At 30.2% G+C, this 23,523-nt stretch overlaps 1 protein-coding gene across 1 annotated transcript in view; it reads left to right on the plus strand.

The window, feature by feature from the left end:
* Positions 1–12,762: 12,762 nt before the first annotated feature.
* The window catches only part of LOC129222026 (solute carrier organic anion transporter family member 5A1-like), a 43,596-nt gene continuing 32,835 nt past the window's right edge, over positions 12,763–23,523 (plus strand). The window contains exons 1-3 of the mRNA XM_054856442.1: positions 12,763–13,051; positions 16,819–16,960; positions 21,268–21,416. Coding sequence (XP_054712417.1) covers positions 12,763–13,051; positions 16,819–16,960; positions 21,268–21,416 — 580 coding nt within the window. The remainder of the gene's footprint in view (positions 13,052–16,818; positions 16,961–21,267; positions 21,417–23,523) is intronic.

Consider the following 23,523-nt stretch of genomic DNA (forward strand, 5'->3'; position numbering starts at 1 on the left):
AGAAATGTTATATAATATTAGATATGATTTCTCAAATGCTTTTCATTCAACATATTTTACCTTGGAAAATCCGTAGAAACCTGCCCTAGCAACGAAAATTTTGAAGGAATTTCGGTGGTGGCGCTGAAAGCAATGATGTCAGAAGGTCAATATTCACGTTTATGATTGTTTTGTTGATGTCGTTTTCTTCAGTATTTCAAGAAATAAACAAAGAGAAATAACCGAAGTGAAAATGTAAACGTCAGAATGAGTGAGTGTGAGCGATGTTTTTTCAATGCTGAATTTTGATATTATAAATCGATGTATTGATCTGAAAGAATAATGTTGATATCCGTAATAAAATTTCGTCAGTGGAGGTCATCATAAATGTCTCTCCTCTCAGCTGTTTGGATTATCCATGTTGGCACATCCGCAATGACAGTGTTTTTATTATTTGGTATTTCTTTAATGGATATAAAGTATTGATAATTTAATAATATCTTTGATTTTTGGTTCATTCGGAGACTTTTCTATAATTTTTAGGTATTACTTTTACTGTTTACAAGTTTTATTTTTCTTTTTGACCTATTTTAGTGTTGAAACGGTCTGATTATTTTTTGTTAGATCATGTACTCGAGAGTGACAGTAAAAACTTTTTGTTATTGAGTTTCTATGCTTTAAAGAATTGTATTTCCCTTTTCAATTTCGCAAACGTGGCATATTTTAAATTGTTTTAATTTTCTTTACTTAATCATTTAATCGACCGTGTTCGCTTTGTATCTCATTTTTTGTTTCTCGTAATTATCTGAAAATGCTTTGTGAGTTTTTCAGGCTGTAATATGTATTGAAAACTCTGAGTTTGACTTTTGTCTTCGCTTAAATAAGGTTTTCCCCAACTTCTTTCATCTCACCAGGAATTTCCTCAAGGTCAATAACTTGACTGCAGTTCATTACATCTTAAATATGTCATAAGAACAATTAGCAATCTTCCTTTACAGTTTTTAATGCTATCATAGTGTGTTTTTTTGTGTACCTACTATGCTGAATTGCATGTTCAATTGGTAAGCATGTCAAGATAAATATTGTGAAGTATAATTAATATAGCTTATACCAGGCATCTTAGTATTGAAAATTTTCTAAATTAGTGAGTATTGTGTAATCTATAGTCATAAAATTGTGGTAACTGTTTTGAAAATTATTAATTTATATTTTGAGCAATTGATGTTCCATTAGTTTACAGAGTTAGAGTACTAGTTTGTGACATTTCCTTTTGCTTGAGGATTTTAAGCTTATTATTTTTATCAGTAATAATATGAAACTAAGAAGAAATTGACCTTTGTGTAATAATGAGTAAGAAAATCAATGTTTAAAATTAAGTTTAACCGTATGATCAACGTTTTAGATAAGACTAATGTGCAACAAATAAAAGCACAATTCTCTACTGATATACTTCAGTTTCAAGTTTAAGGGTGAATTTATCCCGAAATTTTTGTATAATAGCTAGATGCAGGTATATTAAAATGTTCCTTTCCTACTTGGAAAACTTCTTTCAAAACCATTTCCAAGATGCACTTTAGTTCTTCCTTTTCAGTTAAGCAAAATGATGCAATATTTTAACCCTCCTGCTCCCTAGTATGCCCTTTTTTGGAGGAGTTAGGCGAACAGATAGATTTCAGAGATATGCCAGTTTATAGAAATTGAAGTTCCCAAAACGTAATTTTAGTCGATTTTCGGAACTGTTGTGCCGGAATTTTTTTGAAACTGTAGTCTTCAAAACACAGGGTTCGAAAATATCATAATATTTTCAAAAATATCTAATATTTTGATATAATCTGATATTTTCAGTCATGGAAACTTAAGTTATTACATAGTAACTGCTTCCTCAAATCATTGTTGTTTTTATTATAATGCATCAGTTTTACTAGAAATCAGTTTTTCTATCATCAGTTTTAGACATCTCCTTGGCTATATCATCTCCTTGGCTATGCCCCTATTTTTATTTATTTTAAATAAAAATTTTACGAGAAAACTTCCCTGAATTTTTCTTTTCCAACAACATTTAAAAGTTACATTTTTCTACAGTAATATTTTAGATTTTCATCCTTTTATTTTTATTTGCTGAAATGCTATAAATCTCTAATTAAAGTTTTGTTACTTCCATTTTACCTTTGAACATTTAACTACTAGTGTACTGGTGTGACTTTTCAATACAGACCTTTAAATCCTTCTCTCTTTCTCTTTTACCTTTTCTTTTGTTAGAAACATACTACTGAGGTCCAGGTATTTTTCTCTACTTTGCTGTGGTTTTCAACACCAACAAAAAATAAGAAATATGAATAATATGTTGGTACCTCTATTGAGCTATCATATTTACTTATTCATTCATTTTCTTAAGTATGTTTTACCATCAGTTTCTACAACTTACTGAATGTGTTTTGGTCTACATTTCGGCCATCCTTGTTTTGCTGTTTCCATCAACCATTTAAAACAAAAAATAATCGCCCGTATTTGAACCACCAGCCTCGGTCCATCGACCAATAATTGCCATCAGTCGAGCCCTATCAGTTTCATATCAAACGCATGCTATATTTCTAAAAACAAAAATGTATCCTTAACTGTCAGCAAACTTTAAAAGTTTTCTTCCTACAGACTTTGAATGTTTGTCTATTAATTATCTGGGTAGTAGATTGAACGCATTTTTCTGTTTATTCTGTAGATTATGAGCTTCGCATGTTATCACATGCTGTATATGTGCATGAGAAAAATAAGCAGAATAATAATTGTTTTGACGTGCCTGTCTTTGCTTTTCCTCCTAAAAATTCTTTAAGCTTTTGGTCAAGCTTTTAAATTTAGAAGTACAAGTACAAATTAGATGTAGGTGGTGTTGCAATGATATTTTGAAAGTCTTAGTGCAATATATTGTACCTTACATGGCCAAAAACTAACAGTGTCTAGCTGGTCCGAGACCACAAAAAAAAAAAAAAAAAAAATCATTCGACTGGCAAAATATAAATTTTAAATGTGTACATGGGACCAGTGAAGTTTTGTTCCTGTTTTCCTTTCAAAACTTTTAAGCATCATCATTTTTTGAAAAAGTTCACTTTTATTTACAATGTTTAGATTCTTTTTCCAAGAAAAGATAGATTAAAAAAATTCTACAGCATTCATACTGTTTTACCCAACCCTGCCTTCTTCTCAAAATAACAATACAGATAAGATTTTGTCCTCTCAATTCCTTGACCAGTCTTGGTGAACAGAAAAGTGCCTAGTTATTTCTTCTCTTCTCCAGTCAAGTGTTGTCTATTGAAAACTAATAATTGACCTTATTTGTGATGTTAATCTTGTTTTACATATTTTGTCTTTTTTCATTAATTTTTATTATTTAAAGCTAAGACTCAACAATGCACCACTAAAAGTGTTCGTACAAACCAGTGAAATTTGGTAGTTATTACTGAACTTAATAAACTGTAGGTTGTAGTTGAATATTTGGAGTTTATTTCTCAATGCATCACTTAACCATTTACTTTTCGACTGGAAAGTTCTTGTGAGTGGAAATAAGTGATGTTCAAAAGTGTGCTGTGAAAAGTTAACAAAAAGAAAGAAGGGGGGGGGGGACTAGATTCCACAAGAAATGCAGTAGCAGCAAACAAATTAAAAAATTTTTTTTTAAGGAACAGATTTACAATTGTAAAACAGAAATCAAATTTTGCTAAATGAATACTTTATTTAATGAATTAGATTCCTACTTAAAATGTTTTCATTATTTTGTACAAATAAAAATGCGAAGACCAGCAACAGGCTCGGCCCAGCTAAGCTATTCCTGTTCTTAACCAGTTTACTAGTCCCCATTAATCGATGGCCCTCTTAAAGCTATCTAACCCCTTGCTCATTAGAGGGGGTCAGCAATAAAATGAAAACTTATCATTTGATACATCTACAAAAATTCACAGCTGTAAATATCATCCATAACTATGAGTATATTTTGCTGTAAAAATGTTACTGTGTAATTGAAAACATTATTTAAGGAAAAGAGAAACTAATTTAATTCATATTTTTCTACAAAAATAGGGGATGGGGATTCTCACCCGAATCTTCTTTAAAACTGAAGTTCGTTTTTGGTGATGTTGGGAGGTTGGGGCTTTTCTAGAATATTTTCCAAAATTTATGTTTTGAAAACACAATTTTAGTCGATCTTCGAGGAGGTTTTGGGAGTGAGGAAGGTTCATAGGCTCACTATGGTAATACTTTAACTTTGAACTCTGAGAAGCACAATATCAAAACCTTACATTTAAAGGTTTTTTTTTTTCTTTGCCTCAGGTAATGGATTCAAAGTGCGATTCCCTTATTTATTTATTTTTCACATTGAAGGCACTGAATCGCTGCCTTGAAAAGTATGTTATCTATGGCGGACATCCTAGCTATGTCACTGAATAAAACCCTATTGTTTTAATTTTCACTGAGCAGGATAGTGTTGCATTTTCAATGAATATTGTAATTTTTATTAATTAAATTCCTATTTTCTTCAAAAGAAAAAGTTTACCCCCCCCCCCCTATTAACATACACCCTTCAATGATGAATAAAACTTCCAGTCACATAACTGTCTGTAATTCGGAGGTGCTACGGTAGTTACCTATTTATTACTTTAGTTTGCATTGAAATCAAAATTGCCTAAAGTGAAAAATATATATATACTAGTGTTTTTCAGTTTTATTATATTCATTTTAAATACTATTTTCAATTGTATGTTGCATCAAGGAAAATGAACTGACATTAAGGAGAGAATTTTCTTGTTTAACTCTTCTTTTCATTTTTGTAAGTAAGAGATCAGTAAACTGAACTGCAGTACCAAAAATGGCAATTTGCTGCTATTTCTCGTAAAACAGTAAAAAAATTTAGCTCTATGCCACCTGTAGGTGGACCTAGAATGTATGATATCCCTTGCTTTCTAAAGGTGAAGCAAACTTGCCCTCTTATCGCCATGACACTCTTTTCAACAATATAGTTCAGTATATTTTACTAATTTCAGTTTTATTAGACAGATGAAAATAAATATTAATTTATAAGAAAAAATGGCTATTGAAAATTAAAATTTGCTGTTTCTTTTTTTTTTTCTTTCATGAATGGTTTGAAAAATTTATAATGCTGCCTATTTTGCCTCATTGAAAATTGGGTACTTAAACTTCATAAATTTTGCAATTATGAAATTCTTGTGCTTCACAATTAAAAAATATTACTCTGTATTTAATAACATGCATCCTGCTCCAACACTTGCTCAGCGAAAATATTACGCTGTAGTGAATGAGACCCCATTTTCACTTTTACTTGTCCTTTAACTTTTAAATGAAAAATATGTGGGAAAATAATTCTGGAAGTGCATAAATGAAATCAAATTTTTAAAAAAAAGTATCGAAGGAAAAGACATAAAATATAAATGACATTAACTTTGAACATAGTTTCCACAAAAAATGAAATTATTTCGTAAAAAATGATTGATAGGGTGTTTTACTTTTCAAAGTGTTTTATGCTGGTTAAATATTTTTGCTGATGCCTATTTTTCTGAGAGAGAGAAAAGCTCTATCAGTTATATTTATTTTGCACAAATGAATGTTTAAATTTTCTTTGTATGCAAACTAAACTTTTTGCAGGGGAAATTGATCTGCATTTGAAAAAAATAATGTAGGATTATATTAATTATTCTAAGTTATTGTATTCAGATTTAGCATTGTATTATTTAAGAAATGTAAAGTTAGGTTCAGTTTCAAAAAAAAAAAAAAAAAAAAGTTATTTCCAATGCCCAACAAATTTTGAAAAAGTTTTTGTTAAAAAAATCCTTTTTTAATTGGGATACATTTTGAAAAGTAGTCACGTTTTTTGAATGTATGTAATTTTCTTAAATTATTTAAACAATTGGAAAAACTGCTTACTTTGCTGTTTTCAAAATTAAAACCTCTTTTCCATGCCTTTTATCCCTTTAGATCAATTTCTTTGAAAATGTTGTGTTATTTTATTCCATAGCACTGCATCATTTCATATTGAAAAGAACCATTCATCTTGTCCTTGCTTGATGAGTTATTGATTTTTTTTAAGCATGTTTCAGTTTTTCATTAGTTATTTTAGGAAGCTAATGTGTATTAACCTATATTGGAAGGATAGATTATATTCAATAATAATTGTTCTCAATAAATGTTTCTTTTATTATTTTTTTTTCTTGCAATAAATAAGAAAGAAAGAAGTATTTTTCTATTACATTTTCACCATTTTTTTATCGTTCTAGGCTAAGATGAAGAAATATTTCTCAAAAGCTTTTTTAGGTCTCCTTTCGTCCATTAATTTATACCTTTTGAAATTGAAAAATCAATTCTCTGTAATCAGGATCACTTTTCCTTGTAGTTTTTACCCCTAGTTTCAAAAATAATAGAAAATACTTTTTTGTTGTTGTTGAATCAGAGGGAGATGTGTAAAATTTTGTTTTCAGGGGTAATAATTTACCTAAAATCAGGCGAAGAGGCATTGCTACTACAGATGGTGCTGCAAGGCACTTTTTTTTGTGATTGCAAGCAAAACTAAATGAGAGGGAACCACGTGTCCACTCACTGTCCAGTGGCACAGCCAGAAAATTCGTTTGGTGTTGGTATGATTAGTTCTAGTTTTTTTCTGTGTTCAAAAAAGGAAAACTTCTCTGTTTTAGAGGGGAATATGTGATAAAATCCTCCTCCAGGATATGCTACTGCATGTGTTGTATATGTTTACTGCTTGATGCAATCTTGTTCTTAGTACCTCGTAATCTAAAAGCAATGGAAAATGTGACCATGTGGAGTTATCATGTAAACTTTGTTCAAACTACAGAGGGAACAGTTTTTTTTTTTTTTTTTTGAACCTCAAATACCAAACCAAACTAATTCAAGAGGTAGTTGAATTGATAACCATCTTTTAAACTTGACCTCTTTCTACATGAAATATCAAAATGTTTGTTCTCCTCCCTGAGAACAATTAAATATTTCCTGCACACTGCCTAATTCATGTCTATAAACAAGAATCAAAGCAAAACTGAACCTGAAAACTGGAGTAAATATTTCATCATGCCATGTACTTTTCATAGAAAGCAATTTTTTCATAAATGAGAGTTAGTGATATTAAATGTAAGATGTTACCCCACCTAGATATAATTTTAGCAGGGTTCGTGATTTTTTTTTTAATTAAAAAAAAGGTTGGATTTTTTTTATTTAAATCGATTTTTTTTTATTTAAATCAGATTTTTTTTTAAAATCTTGAAAAATTTGTAGATATAAATTACTTTACATTTATGAACATTAATGTATTTCATACAATACATGAATTGGTTAAGCTTACTTTTAAAATTAATATAAGTTCTCTAACTATTCAATAAATATTTAAGATTTATAAATACGTTATAATGCTTAGATAAGATGTGATTTTGTTTTATGCTCTGCTTACAGATAATTTTTCTGCCATCATGTACATCTTTAGTGTAAAATAATATGTCAGGGTTTAAGCTGGGTTCAAAAGTTCTTTAGCATAAAAGCTAAAATTGAGGAAAAAATGTTAGCAAAATGCTAAAATGTTACACATTCTCATATATTTATGTATGCCTCAGTGTGTTTCATCTAAAGTTGAAAATAAAAATCACATTTCATCTGTGATATCTTTGAAAAAATAAGTACAACAGCGATTTTTTTAAAACATAAAAAAAGAAAACACGATTTTTGTTTAGAACGTTGTTGTCCCCTCCTCCTAATAAAGCAGTTATTGGGGGGAAATAGACTAACAGTTATTGAACTTAATTGTAGTTTAAACATCTTAGCTTAGATTTAAAAAAGATTAAGTTGATTATCGCCATGCATGCTTCCTCTCTAGGATAGTACATTTCTCCTTTTTTTTAAAAAAAAATAATTTATTTTTTATTTGAGCAAAAAAGCGAAAATGCATTGCTTTATTTTCGCAATTGATATAGTGTTTTCGCATTATGCGAAAAATGCAACCGTAGCGGAAACCCTGTAATATGTTGAACAATTATTTTTCTTAACTATACCAGTCATAGTGTGTAAGAAAAACAGCAAATTTTTATTTTGTTCTAAACTAATTTTGAAGTAAAAGCAATAATGCAAGAGTGAAAATCTGTTACACACACAAAAAGAGGGATCTATGTAGTTTTGCCTGTTGAAGTTTAGCTAGTATAATGCAGTGTAGTTAAATTTAGAGCAGCAATATATTCTAAAAATGCAAAATTAATTTATAAAAATAAAATTAACCAATTTTAATTGAAGGTTTTGTTAAAAAGATCACTTCATTTAAATCATAATTTTTATTATGATTTAAATTAATGAACCAGGAATTTTGGTAACTTAAAAGTTGAATTTAAGATATTAATCACACAAAAATGACTTAGTAGTACTTAAGATTTAAAAACTTTCACTTTATCTTTTGCACTGAAAATACCTTTTAAAATTTAATTTCAAGGTTTATTTGGTTTGTATATTTTCTTACTTATTTTTTCATTACTCCAAAAACAAGCTAGACTATTTTGTTTGCATGACATGTGAATATGATTCTTACCAATATTTTCTTCATTAAAATATAGTATATTACTTTTAATGTTATAGGGATTTTCAATTACACCCATTCTTTATTATAGAGAATTGTACCTGTGGCATTAACTTATGGTACCTATAACAAAAAAGTTAATGCTTCCATGAAGAAGTGCTATAGTTAGGAGTGGGGGGGGGGGGGGGGAGGGGGCAAGGGTGTTGCTCCAAAAATATTTTGTTTTTACTGTAAAAATAGGCCATATGTAATGTAAATTGGTTCCAAACCATCTTCTCTTGCTGATATCAAACACATGCAATTGTTTCTAACATTTTTTAATATTTTGTTTGCGTTCTAACCCTTTTGGTGTTTTAATTATTCTAACATTTTTAATGTTTGTTGTTAATGTTTCATGTTTGCTTAATGTAATTTTTGTCTTATAGGTTTTTGAATTTCTGCATGACTTGACTAATTAAGCATTCCCATCACCTAACATCATGTCATTTTTGCATGCAATTGAGATTGTAGCCGAAGAGATATCAATGGTATTCATTTTCTTTTATTTAAAATAACAATATGTTTATATGTAGTCCTTGTTTTCCTAATCTCTGTAACCAATAACCATTGACAAATAATTAAAACCTAACTGAAATTAGAAAATATTTGTTTTGTTTATTCCAGAACATCTTTTTAAGTTTAAATTCAATGTCATGCACGAGTTTCAAAACTAAGAATTGTATTAAATTTTGCAAGAAAATTTTCAAAATTCTGCAAATTGTAACTGAACATTTTCTTTCCTTCATTTTTCTTTAATAATTTTTTCTCATGAGCTCAAGAGAGGCAAATTTTGCCTTTAGGTGGCAGAAACTGATCAGGCTATGCTATCTTGATCAGATTCTTTAATTTATGTTGACTTAAATTAAGCTTTGGAATTAAACTTGACAGTAATAATCTTTGGCACGAAAAACCTGCCCTTAGATTTTCATTTCTTGCATTAGATTTTGCTGTGCACTGTGTGTTTTATATTATAATATGCAAAGGGATTTTAAACTAATTGCAAACAAATGAAAATAAGCTTTTTTTATGCATTTATTTATTCCTAATGCAATTTAATTTATTGATTTATGTGTTTTTTTTTTGGTGAGTACAGGGTTCGTACGCCCTTGAAAAACCTTGAAAAGTGCTTGAAAAAAAAAAGTTCATTTTCAAGTGCTTGAAAACCTTGAAAAAGTTTTAAAACCTTGAAAAAGTTTCTTAGTGCTTAAATTCTCTCAAAAATCAACGAATTATGCTTAGAATTTTTAAAAAAGTATTTCACCAATGCAATTTTCTGAACATGTGTTCAGTATGCAACGTCGCGAAAAATTGCTTCCGTGTTTGGGATTTCAATCCTTTTGCATCTTGTAAATATTTTGATGTTTTTTACAACCGAAAGATATTTTGACATATGGTACCTTAGATTAGTTTATTTTTTGTTTAATTTCATTAATTAACAAAGTAATTAATTTGGAAACCATGACAACATTGAACTTACTCGGGTTTCGTGGAAAATTGCTGTTGTGTTTGAAATTTCAATCTTTTTGCATCATGCAAATATTTACATATTTTGGCTAATCAAATGTTAGTTTCGCATATGCTACCTTAGATTAGTATATTTTTTGTTTAATTTTAATCAAAAACAAATAAATTTATTTCATGGGAAACATGCCACGTCGAACGAACTCAGACTTTGCGAAAAATTGCTTCTCGTGTTTGAAATTTCAATCTTTTTGCATCTTGCAAATATTTAAACATATTCACTAACCGGATGTTATTTTCATATTTGCTACCGAAGATTAGCATATTTTATGTTTAATTTCAGTAAAATATAAGTTTATTTTATGGGAAACATGACAACATTAAACTTAATTCGCGAAAATTTGCTTCCCTTGTTTGAGATCTCAATCCTTTTGCATTTTGTAAATATTTTTATATTTTTGGCAATTAGTAGTTATTTTGATACTGCTACATCAGATTAGCTTATTTTATTTTTTATTTTAATAACTAAAGAGTTAAAGAATTTATTATCTTAGTCTTGTTTAATTATTTGCTTATTTATTTTTGCAATTTTGAATGATTATCTTTACCTAATTTTTGGTCATAACAGATTTTTTTTAAAAAAATTTAAATTTCAGCAGTTGAGCATCTAACAAATTAACTTAAAGTTTGTATTTTAAATATAAAGTTGATTTATATAATTTTATTTATAAGTACATCATTTTTTTATGTCCGCTAAAATAAATAAGGTGTATAACAGGGGTGGTTGTGTTATGATTATTCACTTGAAATTCAATAGTGTTCGTTTTTATGCTTTTACCTCCCTATATCTCCAATTTTCCCCTTTTCCTCAAATGTTCAAAGTTACTACTTTATTAAGGTTGTGGGTACTTGGAGCTTACTGAAAGAGGCTTTAATCAGCAAAGGGGTAGATTGCTTAAGGAGGGTCATTCATCTTCATTTGGATCTAATAAATTGACCAGTACCAGCCTAGCTAGGCCCAGTGCCTGTTGCTGGTTATCAACAGGCCCTGGGCATGGTATTTCTATGCAGAATATTTTGACTTAATAAACTATTTTATGAATTGTATGCATAGCAAAAGTTATTGTTGTACATATGTATATTCAAGTAATAGGGGTCTTAGTTTTAAAAATTATTCCCCCCCCCCTCGCTCCATTTTGCTCTTTGAAACTTTCAGGTGATTTTTTATGAATTCACAAATCACAATTACACCTGAATATTATTGCCTTTCTAAATTTAAATTCTAATTTCAACAATAACCCTTTTTTTCCCCAACTACTTTTGTCATAATATATGTCAACTTCTTGTGAATCTTTTCAATTTCGAAATATGGCTCTATAAATCTCAACTTGCACATTTATTGTCTATTGCAAGCAAGGCCGGATTAAGGATTCGGAAGCCCATAGGCATTAGAAGTGATGGGGCCCCCTAGAGCCATGGCAAGGTCATAAAACGGGGGGAGAGGTATGGGGGGGATCTGCAGTGTCTAAATTTTTCACTCGCAAACGTGCACACGCATATACTTTTATTGCATAGAAACAGGGAAGGGGGAGGGGCCTTTTTTGAGGAAAATTTAACTTTTTTTAACGTATTTTCAACTAATATATTTCTCCGGGGCTCCTCAGAACCTCGGGGCCCCTAGGCTACTGCCTACTTTGCCTATTTAGTAATCCGGCCCTGATTGCAAGTTAATCAATGAAAGCTGAATAGACTCAAGTTTGCATTCAGAGTATTTATCACTGCTTAAGCTGCTTTTGTATATTTTGAGGTGAAGAGACTGGACTGTGGACTTTCATAAATTTTTCTTACTTCCTAATTTTTAAATTTACTCGAGGACAGTTGAAATGCCTTATTGGCTGAACAGCTAATAAATACATACGAATAATTGATTTGCATACTTATAAATGATTTGCAAACCTAATATTTTTAGAACTTAATAGTGCAAACTGAAATAACTTTCTGGGTAGTGTTTTTGTCCTAACCGCCCTTATATTGTACCACTGTATAGATATTGGAAATAAATGTTCGAACCGGGGGGGGGGGGGCGGGAGTGACTTCAAAAACTCATCTCTGGCAATGCCATTGAACTTGGGTATTTTAGTTTCTTCCCATAAAAGTTAAAAGCACTTGTGAAAGGTTTTTTTTTAAGTATTAATTTGCTGATACTAGAAAATCTACAAACCTCTGACTGCTGCAACCTTTGAAAAACCTCAAAATTAAACCTCTTGGTATACTTTTCAAACATTTTCAGAAAAACTTTCAACGCAGTAGATCTTTCATCAAAGCGTCTCTCGTTGTAGAAAAAGCAATTTTGTTTTCCTATACTTTTTTGTATTATTGCCTTATTTCAATGTGTTTGTAGTAAATGAAATCTGCATACAATATTTTTAGTACAAATTTATGATATTGCCTTGAAAACAAAATTTTTTACCTTGAAAAGTACTTGAAAAGTGCTTGAATTTTTTTCTGCCTAAAGGGTATGAACCCTGGAGTAACATTCAGAGATTTTTAATGTTAAAAAAATTCATCAAAAATAATGTAAATTAATACATATTTCTGTTTTAGATATGTCATAAAACACCTTCTTCAATGACTTGACAAAGCCTTTATGGGATTTTTCATTTCCTAAAAACTGCAATCCTTTTCAATCCTTATTATTTGGATTTCGTCTGTATGAAAGGATGACGTCAAGTTGCCTCGATTTAAGTATACCATCAACCTCAACTTGCAAAGATGATTTTGTATCCCAGTGGCGATGTCATAGAAGAACCAAGAGTGCTGGGAGCAATGCATCTAGGGACTTATCACTTTATACGTCAATGGGACTGTATGCCCACCATGGCATTTTTGCTCCTCAAGAGAATGTTACTTCTGAAAAAAATGTGGAAGTTTCCTTTAACTGCAAGTATGATTTGATTAAAATTGTTGAAAAAACTGATAGAGCTGCTCTACATTCACGTGATCAGCAAGGTTTGTATCTTATTATTGCTTTAAATCTATACTATAGTAATATAATTCGTAAAGAAAGTTTATGCTATAGTACTTTATTTGCGGTTATAAATTCCTTGTAGATTTGAAAAGAAAATTTTTCATTTAATTGAAATGTGAGGGTTGTACGTAAAATTAGGTTCAGTGTTCGTACAGGTCATGAAAATAATGGAAAGTCGTGGGAAAAAAAAGCAAATTTCAGACCTGGAAAAGTCATGGAAAATTTAAATTTTCATTCAAAGTCATGGAATATTATTTAAAGTCATAAAAAAATGTCCTGGGCAAAGAGAAAGTAGCATTTGCTAAAAGAGCATTAGAAATATTGAATGATTTAACAGTATTGCATATTAAAACTGAAAAATTGAAGGATCCCAAAAACAAATCTGAATTTTAAAATCCCATTACATCCACTTCTGTAGTAGTCGCTCGTCTTTTTAAGCGATGTAGTTTTACTGCTTGAACATCACTCATTTTGCATTTACCATTATTTTCAACACTTTTTATATATGTTATATTCTGTAGTAACGAACTTGCACATTCTTGATTTTGTCACGCCCATTTAAAAATGCGTTGTATTCACAAAAGCCACCAGTTTGTTTCCAACACTCGTAAAACCTTTATTATTAAATTTTTCAGAGTTTATCTCAATTTGTTGAAAATTTTAGAAAATGAAGGTCTTTAGTCAGGTGATAGGATACAGAAACAGAAGAATTCTAATACTCTAAAACAGTACTGCCCAACATACGGATTGCAAAACTAATCCATGCGACCCACTGCTATGTTCAATGTCAGGAACCAAACACTATGTTCTGGATTTTCTGAACCTATTAATTAGTTTGCATTTGAAAATGTATAAATAAGTAAACAAGTACATTTGAATCAGAAGATTTATTTGCTTCGAATGTTTTTCTTTCTTTTTTTCAAAAATTAATATCTGGTTTAGAAACATGAATTTACTGAGAGATTTGACTTTTCTTTAATGAACCATAGTACTGTCAAGTTATGTGCATGCTTAAATACACTGCTGATGCTAAAATGCAACTTTTGAAGCAAATTTATTGAAACTTTGTAGGCCTAATGTCTCATTCAACCTTTGTTCCATTCATTATTATTCTACCTGTTTTTAAAAAGATTATCTTATATCTTTAAACGAGCAATTCTTGTGGGTATGTATATATTTCGTATCTCGAAAACGGCTCTAATGATTTGGATGAAATTTTGGATTTAATTGTAGTTTTGCATTCTAAGTTCATCTACATCAGTGTTTTTCTGTAAAAACGCATTTTTTTACAAAAAACAGTTTTTTAATATAAAGCCTAATTAAGTTAAGCCTTGAAGTAAACTGAATTGACGCATCAGGCAGACAATTTGCAACCATAACAATGAAAATTTGTCTCTTCTCGCTTTAAAATTTTAGGGTTGCCAGGCTTGGCTGATATTGGCCACTTTGGCTAATTTCAAATACACTTGGCTGAAAACAAATTCAAAAGCATTATGTAAGTCGATGTAAGGCTTATTTATTTTTTAAGTGAAACTATTGATTGACCATCCTATTTTATTTTGTTTATTTATTTTCTTTTTACACTTCGAATAGTTTAACATGTTTTTTAAATCACGCATCTAAATTTTATTTCGAAGAAGCGTATGTCTTGAGATTGTTTATGTTTTGTTAAGTCAGTTATCATTTATTGGAATGGTTTGCAAAATCATCAGTTTTGATGGATATCATGCTGTATGTAGCATTTACTGGTGTAAAAACTAAAAGTACTTATTCAAAAAGAAAATCTCGATTGGGATAAAAATCGTGAAACGCATCATAGTATGAAAGGAAGTATTCGGTTAAAAATCGATTTCACCGTAGCAAAACTAAGGTCAAAATATTTTAATTACTGACAAGAAAATTGTACAGTGGAAACAAATGTAACAGATAGTTTAAAGCAGAATTTTGATTTAATTGCATTCAGAATCTTCTTTGTTTGGTACTTTAGTGTTATAAGAAGGTTGAGTGCTTAATATTTCGTTAACGTGAAGCTTTTCAAGTATATTTGGAAAATTATTGAACCTTAAAAGAACACGATTTGACAAAAAATAATTCTTTTAAAGCCGAGCGAGGCTCGGTCGTCCAGGTACTTAAACATTTAACCTTCGTTATAATTCACTATTTTTGCTTTACTTAAAGTTATATCAGGAAGACAAATAAGAATAGTTTAGATTTTTAGGTGCACACTGATATTTTTTCAATCACAAGTAAGTGCTTTAATGAGGTAGTGGCATTCACTTAAAAGTTTCACTAATGTTTATTTCCAAAATTTTTCAAGTTTGAAATTAAATACTAGTACTATTCTCTTCATGTAACAAGGTCATAGTTTTTTTTAGGAAGTCATGAAAAAGTTCTGGAAAAATCATGGAACTTTTTCATCCGAACAGAGTATGAACCCTGAAGGTTCCTAATGATTTTTCTCAATGAAAGACATGTTAATTGTCATGGAATAATTCATTGTTGGAAAGCTTAGACTTTCTCCTATTTTTTTTAAATGATACCCATTGAGATAAATACATTTTTGTATGTGGTGTACCATCTTCTTTATGATTTTTATTCATCTTCTGAATCGTTGAACTGTTCCACCGCACCACGAATGTAGCTTCTATCTGGTTCTCAAATGCATCCCACCCAGGTGTTTCTTCAACTGAGGACAGATGGAGCTCAGTCACTTAGGGTAGTCACTTGGGGCTATGCCTGGGGTGTAGGGCAGTTGTGTGTCAGTATCGCATCCAAATCTCTTGATGAGACACATTTCATGTATGCCTGTGTGTCTATCTTTGAATTTTCTGCATCATATGCTCATGTTTTGTACACTCATACACTTTTCTTCATAGACTTCACACAGTTGGTAATGAACGTCCATGGGGGCAGTAATTATGTATAGTTAGGAAGAACAAAATAACTGAAAAAAAAAATTCAAATTGTGTCACCAAAAGCTGGGGTGAGGGTATCACATACACTTTAGAAAGTGATCCTAATTTTCTTTAAGAAATAAAACAAAAGCTTTAGGAAGCTTTTTCTTTTTCATTGGAGAGAGTTAAAGAGAGGTGCCAGTGGCATCATATACACATTTGTTTATTTCTGTTACATCTCTGTCCTTCAAAAGCTAAATAGAAATAACATTAATGAGATAAAAATAAAAATTAGGCAACAAGGCAGGTAATATGAAAAGTGGGGGAAGGGGGGGGGTAGAGGGGATAACTATTTTCTACATTCCAATTTGAAAGTCCTTGAATTTAATTATTCTTACTAATGCCTTGTGAATATAAGATGTGGGGATTATTCTTCAATATTTCATTCAGTTTTACGCATCTTCTAAAGTATTTGTTTTTACTCTGTACATTCTATGATGTTTCCAGCAAGTTACTTTCATTTATTGTTCATAAATGTATTCATCATAGTTTCTTGTTAAAGGTATGCTTTAAAAAATTATTTTGAAAAATATATTTTTTCACCGATTAATGAGTAAAATTAAATTTGGCTGATTATAAATAATCTGCAAAGTGGCTGATTTTGGCCAATGAATCGGTACTGCCAGTTAATCGGTGCATCCCTAGTTCTGATGTTAACGAATCATATACATCTTTATTTTTGAGGAGTTAGTTGGGATGAGGAAATTGTGATGGCTATTTATTGCTATATAAGTGTTAACTTTGCATAAAATGAAAAGTTATATTCAAGTTTTTTTTTTTTGTTATCTTTTCAGAAGACCTTGATCTCCGGGAATGTGGTATACTGTCTTGCCGTCCACATTTCTTGCAGCGGTATGCTAGTATCCGAATATTTGTCTTCCTTTCTTGTGTTTTAGTTACTATACAGCAAGCTCTGTCTTCTGGTTATTTTAATAGGTATGATGTAGTTTTTAAAATAATTTTTTTCATGGTGCATTTACTTTTTTTAGATCTATATATATATAAAAATGGACTTTGGTAAATTTGTTCCCTAAGATCTCAGAAACTACCCGGCAGATTTGGCTGAAACTTTCACCGTTTGTTCTTTTTGGTACTGGGGAGGTTTGTAGACCAGTTCGATAAAAATCCGATTGATAGTTCCTTTCTTATTCTAATTTGTCCAAATTTTCGCATAAATGCCCCAATATGACGGTTAAAAAATACGTGCACATATTAAAATTATGTGTCCATCGAAAGCGCTTATTTTTCTACTGAAGATGGCATCTGTTAGAAAGTTTTAAGTTGTATGAAAAACGAGTTATCGGCTTTTTTTTGTTCCATGTTCGAAGGCTTTCCTCAACCCAATTCATTATTTAGTGTATCATCTCAACTCCCAGTCCATAGTTAGAATTGTTGAATGATTTTGTGTTTCGTCAGATTGTTTGAGGCTTTTCTCAAATCAAATCTTAAAGTAACGTTTTTTCCCCAAGATTGGCTAATAATAACTATAGATTTGGTTGATTGTTTTCCATTTAAACGGAACTTTAGTGTAATTAATGTTTTTTTTTTTTTATTTGTGCTGATTGGATTTTTTAATCATTATCCAATATAACAGCAGAAACCTCGCCAAAATTTATGCAGAAAGATTTCAGTAGCGGATGCATTTGGCAGTTTTTTCAACTGTCACGGTTTTTGAAGTCAAAGACTACGTAATAATGTTTGTCAGCTTTCACCATGTAAACGAAATATCGTCAATCAAATAATCTTTAAAAACTTTTTTTACTGTAAAATAATCCAGCAACTAAATTAGGCAAATCCATAAACAGCAAAAAAACTTTCATTAATGTGACTTTGTGCACAAATTCAAACCATCGCCAAATTTTATTACTCATTTTGGAAACATTACGGATGAAATTGTTTAGCGCCATTTTATGGTGACCAAAAGTATCTTAGCATATGGCGACAATATCTCTTTAACAAAAATTAGTAAGATACCGTTTTACAAAGTAAGGAGGGGGAGCATTATCCAAGGTATCCCAAAACGATTTCCGCAAATTCGGTAATATTTTAAATCGCACCTAAAACCCACAATAATTGAGACTTTCCAAAATAACTAAAGCAAGTTTAAGGGGATCACGGGCGCACGGCTACATTTTTTTAAACAGTTCGTTCTTCAAGAGACATACAGAGAAGGTAAGACTCAATGTAAAAAAAAAAAATAATAATAAGTATTAACTGATAAATCTTTTTAAACATGTGAAGTTTAATTTCATATTTCGGAAATTCTTTTCATGTTTTGGAAATTTGTATACGCTTAAATTTCGTGTTTTCGTTTCGAAATGAATACTATTTTGCTTTTTTTACTTACTGCTACTTTAGTTTTATGAGTAAGGAAGAAGCTAGATTTTAAGTCACGTCAAAAAGGTGTGTTTTAAGTTCTTTCACTTAAAACAGAAAACAAATGCAAGTAACGATTGTTTCTGATAATTATTGCTAACCCAGGCAACGCCGGGTATTTTAGCTAGTATATATATATATATAAAAAATGCTGCATTGACTTAATAGTTTTTTAATCTGAATTGGTTCAGTATTTATAAATAGTTATGCTCTTTTAAAACTAGTAAGTGTGTTATTTTTAGTAGGTGTCTTCAAATGTATGATCAAGTTTTGATTGTCAAGTTTAAAACTTTTCAGGTAGAAACTATCTCGTAACTAATGAATTGTATGCATCTTAAAGTTCTGACCTATCCCTGATTCTCTAAAAAAAATATTGAACTCATTAAAACGTACTAAACTGTCAGAAAATTGCTTGGTAGTTTTTAGTTTAATTCATGGTTAATATTGTCCATAATTGTTTTTGACACCCTCCCACCCCCTCAAAAAAAAAAAAAAATGTTTAAGTGAATAAAATGAAAGAAATAACTTCACATTTGTGTTCATGCATGCTTGATAATAAAATTGTTTTAACTAAAAAGTACTTTTTCTAGTTTTGAACTCTAAACAAAATTTGTTCCAGAGAATGAAGCAATGTACATAAATTTCAACAATGAAATATATTGTACAACAATAAGTATTCCAGAAAATGTATTAAATCCTGAGTTCAGTATCAAAACAAGCTCAATCCATCAATTTTGGGTAAATCATTCATTTCATAATTTTATTCTTCGTGGTGGATATCATCAATCGTCATGCATGCTATAAAACAATTCACAAGGCATGTTGTGCAATCAGGTTCAAAACTGCTGTCAAAATCTAGTTTTCTTTGAAAAACAGCTCAAACTGAATATATTTGTCTCTAAAATTTTCGAAAGTGGACTTTGTTGTTTTTGATATTAATTACCTGAAATATTCTTTGCTATGCTGAATTCATTTTGTATGATGACTAATTTTATTCCATAAGGTTGCACAAATTTATTGCAAAAACATGTTGTCGATAACCTGCTACATAATCCAATTTTCTTTTAGCCTGAAGTATAATAATGGTATAACTAATAAATTTGTTTCACAATTGAGGAAGTGAGAAGCAAAGGGATGAAATCTTCTTTTCTTTTTAGGATTAGGCTTTTTTTTTAATTGTACTCTTTTTTTTAGGAAAAATAGTTTATTATTATTTTTTAAAGATGGTTTGCATTTAAAGGGATCTTTTTTTTATTTCGTTGATTAATGAAAAATTACCTGATGGATTTCAATTGTCTTTTTTCTCTTTACTTACATAATTTTAGGTGTAATGTTCCTAGTGCCTTTTTTATTTCTTTCAAGGGATAATTATTAAATTGGTTAAATAGCAGTATTTAGACCTTTCATTAAGATATGGAGATAACACAAAGTACAGTTGGCTCTCTGTTTAACGACGCTCTATTTAACGACTTTCTCTATTTAACGACAGCTTTTCACGGTCCCAGATGGTCCACTGTAGTGTTAAAAGCATTCTATTTAAGGACGATTTTTTGCAGGGTTGGCAAAACCCGGGTTTTTTAAAAAAAAGCCCATGGACCCTGGGTTTTTTGGTTTTTTTTAAATAAAACCCAAAAAAACCCAACTAAAGCTGGGTTTTTTAAAAGAAATGTGGGTTTTTTTTGTCTTTTTTTTAGGGAAAATGGGGTGCTTGTAGCAAATTGTAGTGTAAGTATATGGACAAAGCACAAAAATTGTCTTGGGGTAAAAATACTGGAAAATTCAGCGTTTTCTGAAGAAAAGTAAAAAAGAGAACGAAACCCAAGAATGGTGAAGTTTAAGATTTTTTAGTTCCATGATTACCAACAGTTAGGGCAAAGTTACTTCTCTAGTGATAAAATCTATTGTTCGTTTTTAATTACTACATTTTTTTTTTGCATTTTACTTTATTGTATTTCATTTTGTTATGCAAACTACTGTAGAACGTCAATGTAGTTTAAATCCCTTTTTACTGAATTCAGCTTAATCAAGACATTTCTTCGAACTTTATGTTGACTGTTTCTATTTCTGTGTACAGAGTAAGAAATATTAAACTTTTTGTAAGATAATGAAAGTATTGTACATCCTATTCTGTTTTCTGTTTGACAGTTTGAAAAACCTGTTAATTTCTAAAACATATACGTTGTTTATTTGAGATTTGTGACATGTTGGTTTGCAGAAAATAATTCACATGAAAGACTTATAGCTAGCGTAGTTTTTTCTGTACAATCTACAAATATCGAGAAAATCAGATGTGACAGGACTTAGTCCAGAAAATTTGAGTTATTTATTGACCAGTTAAAGAAAAAGTTAAATATATTTATTTAAAATCTTTGAAGTATTTTTTTAATGCCGCTAAGAGTTGAGAAATACTAAAGTTTAAATTGTAAAAGTATTTAAATTAATTATTGTTTTAAAAAACTTCTCAGAAAATTTTAAAAAAACCCAAAAGTGGGTTAAATAATGGGTTTTTTTAAATAGGTTTTTTCAAAAAACCCATTGGGTCCAATCTGGCCAACCCTGATTTTTTGTGGTCCCTTGAAAGTCGTTAAACAGAGATCCAACTGTATATATGAACATTCTACGCACATTAAAGAATATTAAAAGTGTCCTGATTTTTTTTGGAATATTGTGTAATGATTTTTTTTTTCAAAGTCACTAAAAGGTCTGTAGTATATAAACATTAATGCACCAAAATTGCCATTTTGTTTCCTGATGCAAGAATTAAAAATACTTTACACAAAATTGGGTCACAAAAGTTGATTTTGAACTTCTTATATTGATATGTAAATGCCTAATGACTATAACATATTTTGAAATTATTATTTCAGTGTTATTACTACCATTGAAAAAAGGTTCGATATTCCAAGCCGGGTTTCTGGTGCTATCGCAAGCACATTTGAAATTGGTAATTTGCTTACAATAATATTTGTGAGCTATCTTGGCAGTCATCGACACATACCAGTGTGGATTGGAAAAGGTACATAAAATTTTCTTTTTTCCATTTGCTTTCATATTTATTTTTACTTCCAGAAATTTCTCATTCAAAGATATTTCCCATGCTTTCTATGTAATATACTCCCAAAATTACTTTAAAATTTCCTAAATAAAAATTCCTGTATCAGTTTTTAATGTCCTACTATTTATGTTTCCATATTTATTTTCCATAATTTGATTCTATGAGTTATGCATCTGTTAATATATTACTTCTTCCAATTACTGTTAAGCTTTTCATTAATGGATTTCTTGCTCATGAACATAAAGCATTATTAGTTATAAGCACTACATTTGCAGTTGACCTTTAATATACAAGTAAGGTGCTATACTATAAATATATGTGTTCCAATAAGTCATCAAAAAGTTCTTTAGTTCACTGCTTTGAAATCTGAAACTTCTATCATTTATTTGGCTTGATTGATTTTTTAGCCTACTTTCCCAGTAAAAGTCAGAGAAAGAAGAAAAAAGCATGAAAGAAGGCTTAATGCATCTTAAAAATATCCCAAAAAACAAAAAAAAAGTCAAAAATAAAAAATATAGTTAGATAAATATTGAAAAATTTAAAATTGGAAAGTAGGTTATTGAGATGGGGAAAAAAGTTTGTCGGTCTGTCTGTCTGTCCTCCCCTAATAACTTTTGAATGAATAGTCCGATTCAAACAAACTTTTTTTTGTTCAAAAGATCTCGGCGAGGACACCTCATTCCCATATTTCACCTTTTGATTTGAACTATTTTTTGTTCAATTTTGAACGGTTCAAAAAAACTTAACATTAGCGCCTACGGGGAAATTCAAGGCAATTCCGAACTGTGAGGCGAATTTGCTTCAAACAAACTTTGTAGGAAAAAACTTTTGATGAAAAACTTGTATATAAAATATCTTTTTGATTTGAACAATTTTCCGTTCAATTTTGAACAGTTCAAATCCCTTAACATTAGCGCCTACGGGGAAACTGAAAGTCAATGTAGATTCTGTACTTGAAGGCGGATTTACTTCAAACAAATTTTGTTGGAAATAGCTCTTGACGCCAAACTCCAGACTCCGACTTCAAGAATGTAGGGGGCACCTGACTCCGAATCCGACTCCTGTGCCCGACAATTAATCGGACTCCGACTCCCCGACTTCGACTCTGACTTCGTAGCTTTCGCAAAAATTTATACACGGAGGACACATGACTGACTCCGATTCTTGGACATTCGACTCCGACTCCTTTATCCTAAAATGAGATTGACTCTGACTCCGCAGCTATGGCTTTAACTATGAAATAATTATTGTTGATATGACTTGTTTTTATTTTCACACTAAAGTTTTAATTTAGGCATTCAGTTTTCGGCGAATAAACTCGAAGTCATTCATGTTTCTACATAAAGATATGCGCAGACGATTTTTATTTATTTTTTTTGACAATGAAAATTATTTCTTTAAGTTGACATTTTATTGTTTTTATTTATTTTGGTAATTGCATTAATTCATTTAAAAAATTATTTTTGGCAATAGGGGAAAAAAGAAACGATTTTTTTTTTTTGATATGATGTATTTATTTTAATAAACTTATTAATTTTGATTATTATTTTTTATTTTGAAAGCTGTTAAAGAATTTTTTTAATGGAAAAAAAGTGTATAGGCTGATTTGTTTAAAAGGTGCTGCTTTTTTTTTAAGATGAGTGAAGAATATTTTTTTCCTAGAAATCAGCTTAAAATATTAAAAAAATATTTTTGAAACAATTTGCGATTTTAGCTATTTTTGAGAATATTGATCAGGTACTAGAAAGTTTAGGCTCGTTTAGTTCTAGACAGAACTTCTTGTTAAATTATCTGGTTTGCTCATCAAAATTTTTATCCCGAAATGACAAGAAAACAATATTCTTATATTGTTTTGTCTAGAAATCTTTGTCAAAGTAATTTTATCAGCAACGCTAAGTGTAAACTTTTTTTCTTTGTATTTAAAATGTATGACACAGAATCCGATTCAGTATCGTAATTTTACTGGTGTGCTAAACTTTACTAGGTCAAATTCGAAGGCCTTTACTGTGTACAAGAAAGAAATTTGCAATTTTTTCCTGATAGATATTTATGTACTGCTACTTCAAAA

Source organism: Uloborus diversus, chromosome 5 (assembly GCF_026930045.1).
Source record: "Uloborus diversus isolate 005 chromosome 5, Udiv.v.3.1, whole genome shotgun sequence".
Classification (NCBI taxonomy): Eukaryota; Metazoa; Arthropoda; class Arachnida; order Araneae; family Uloboridae; genus Uloborus; species Uloborus diversus.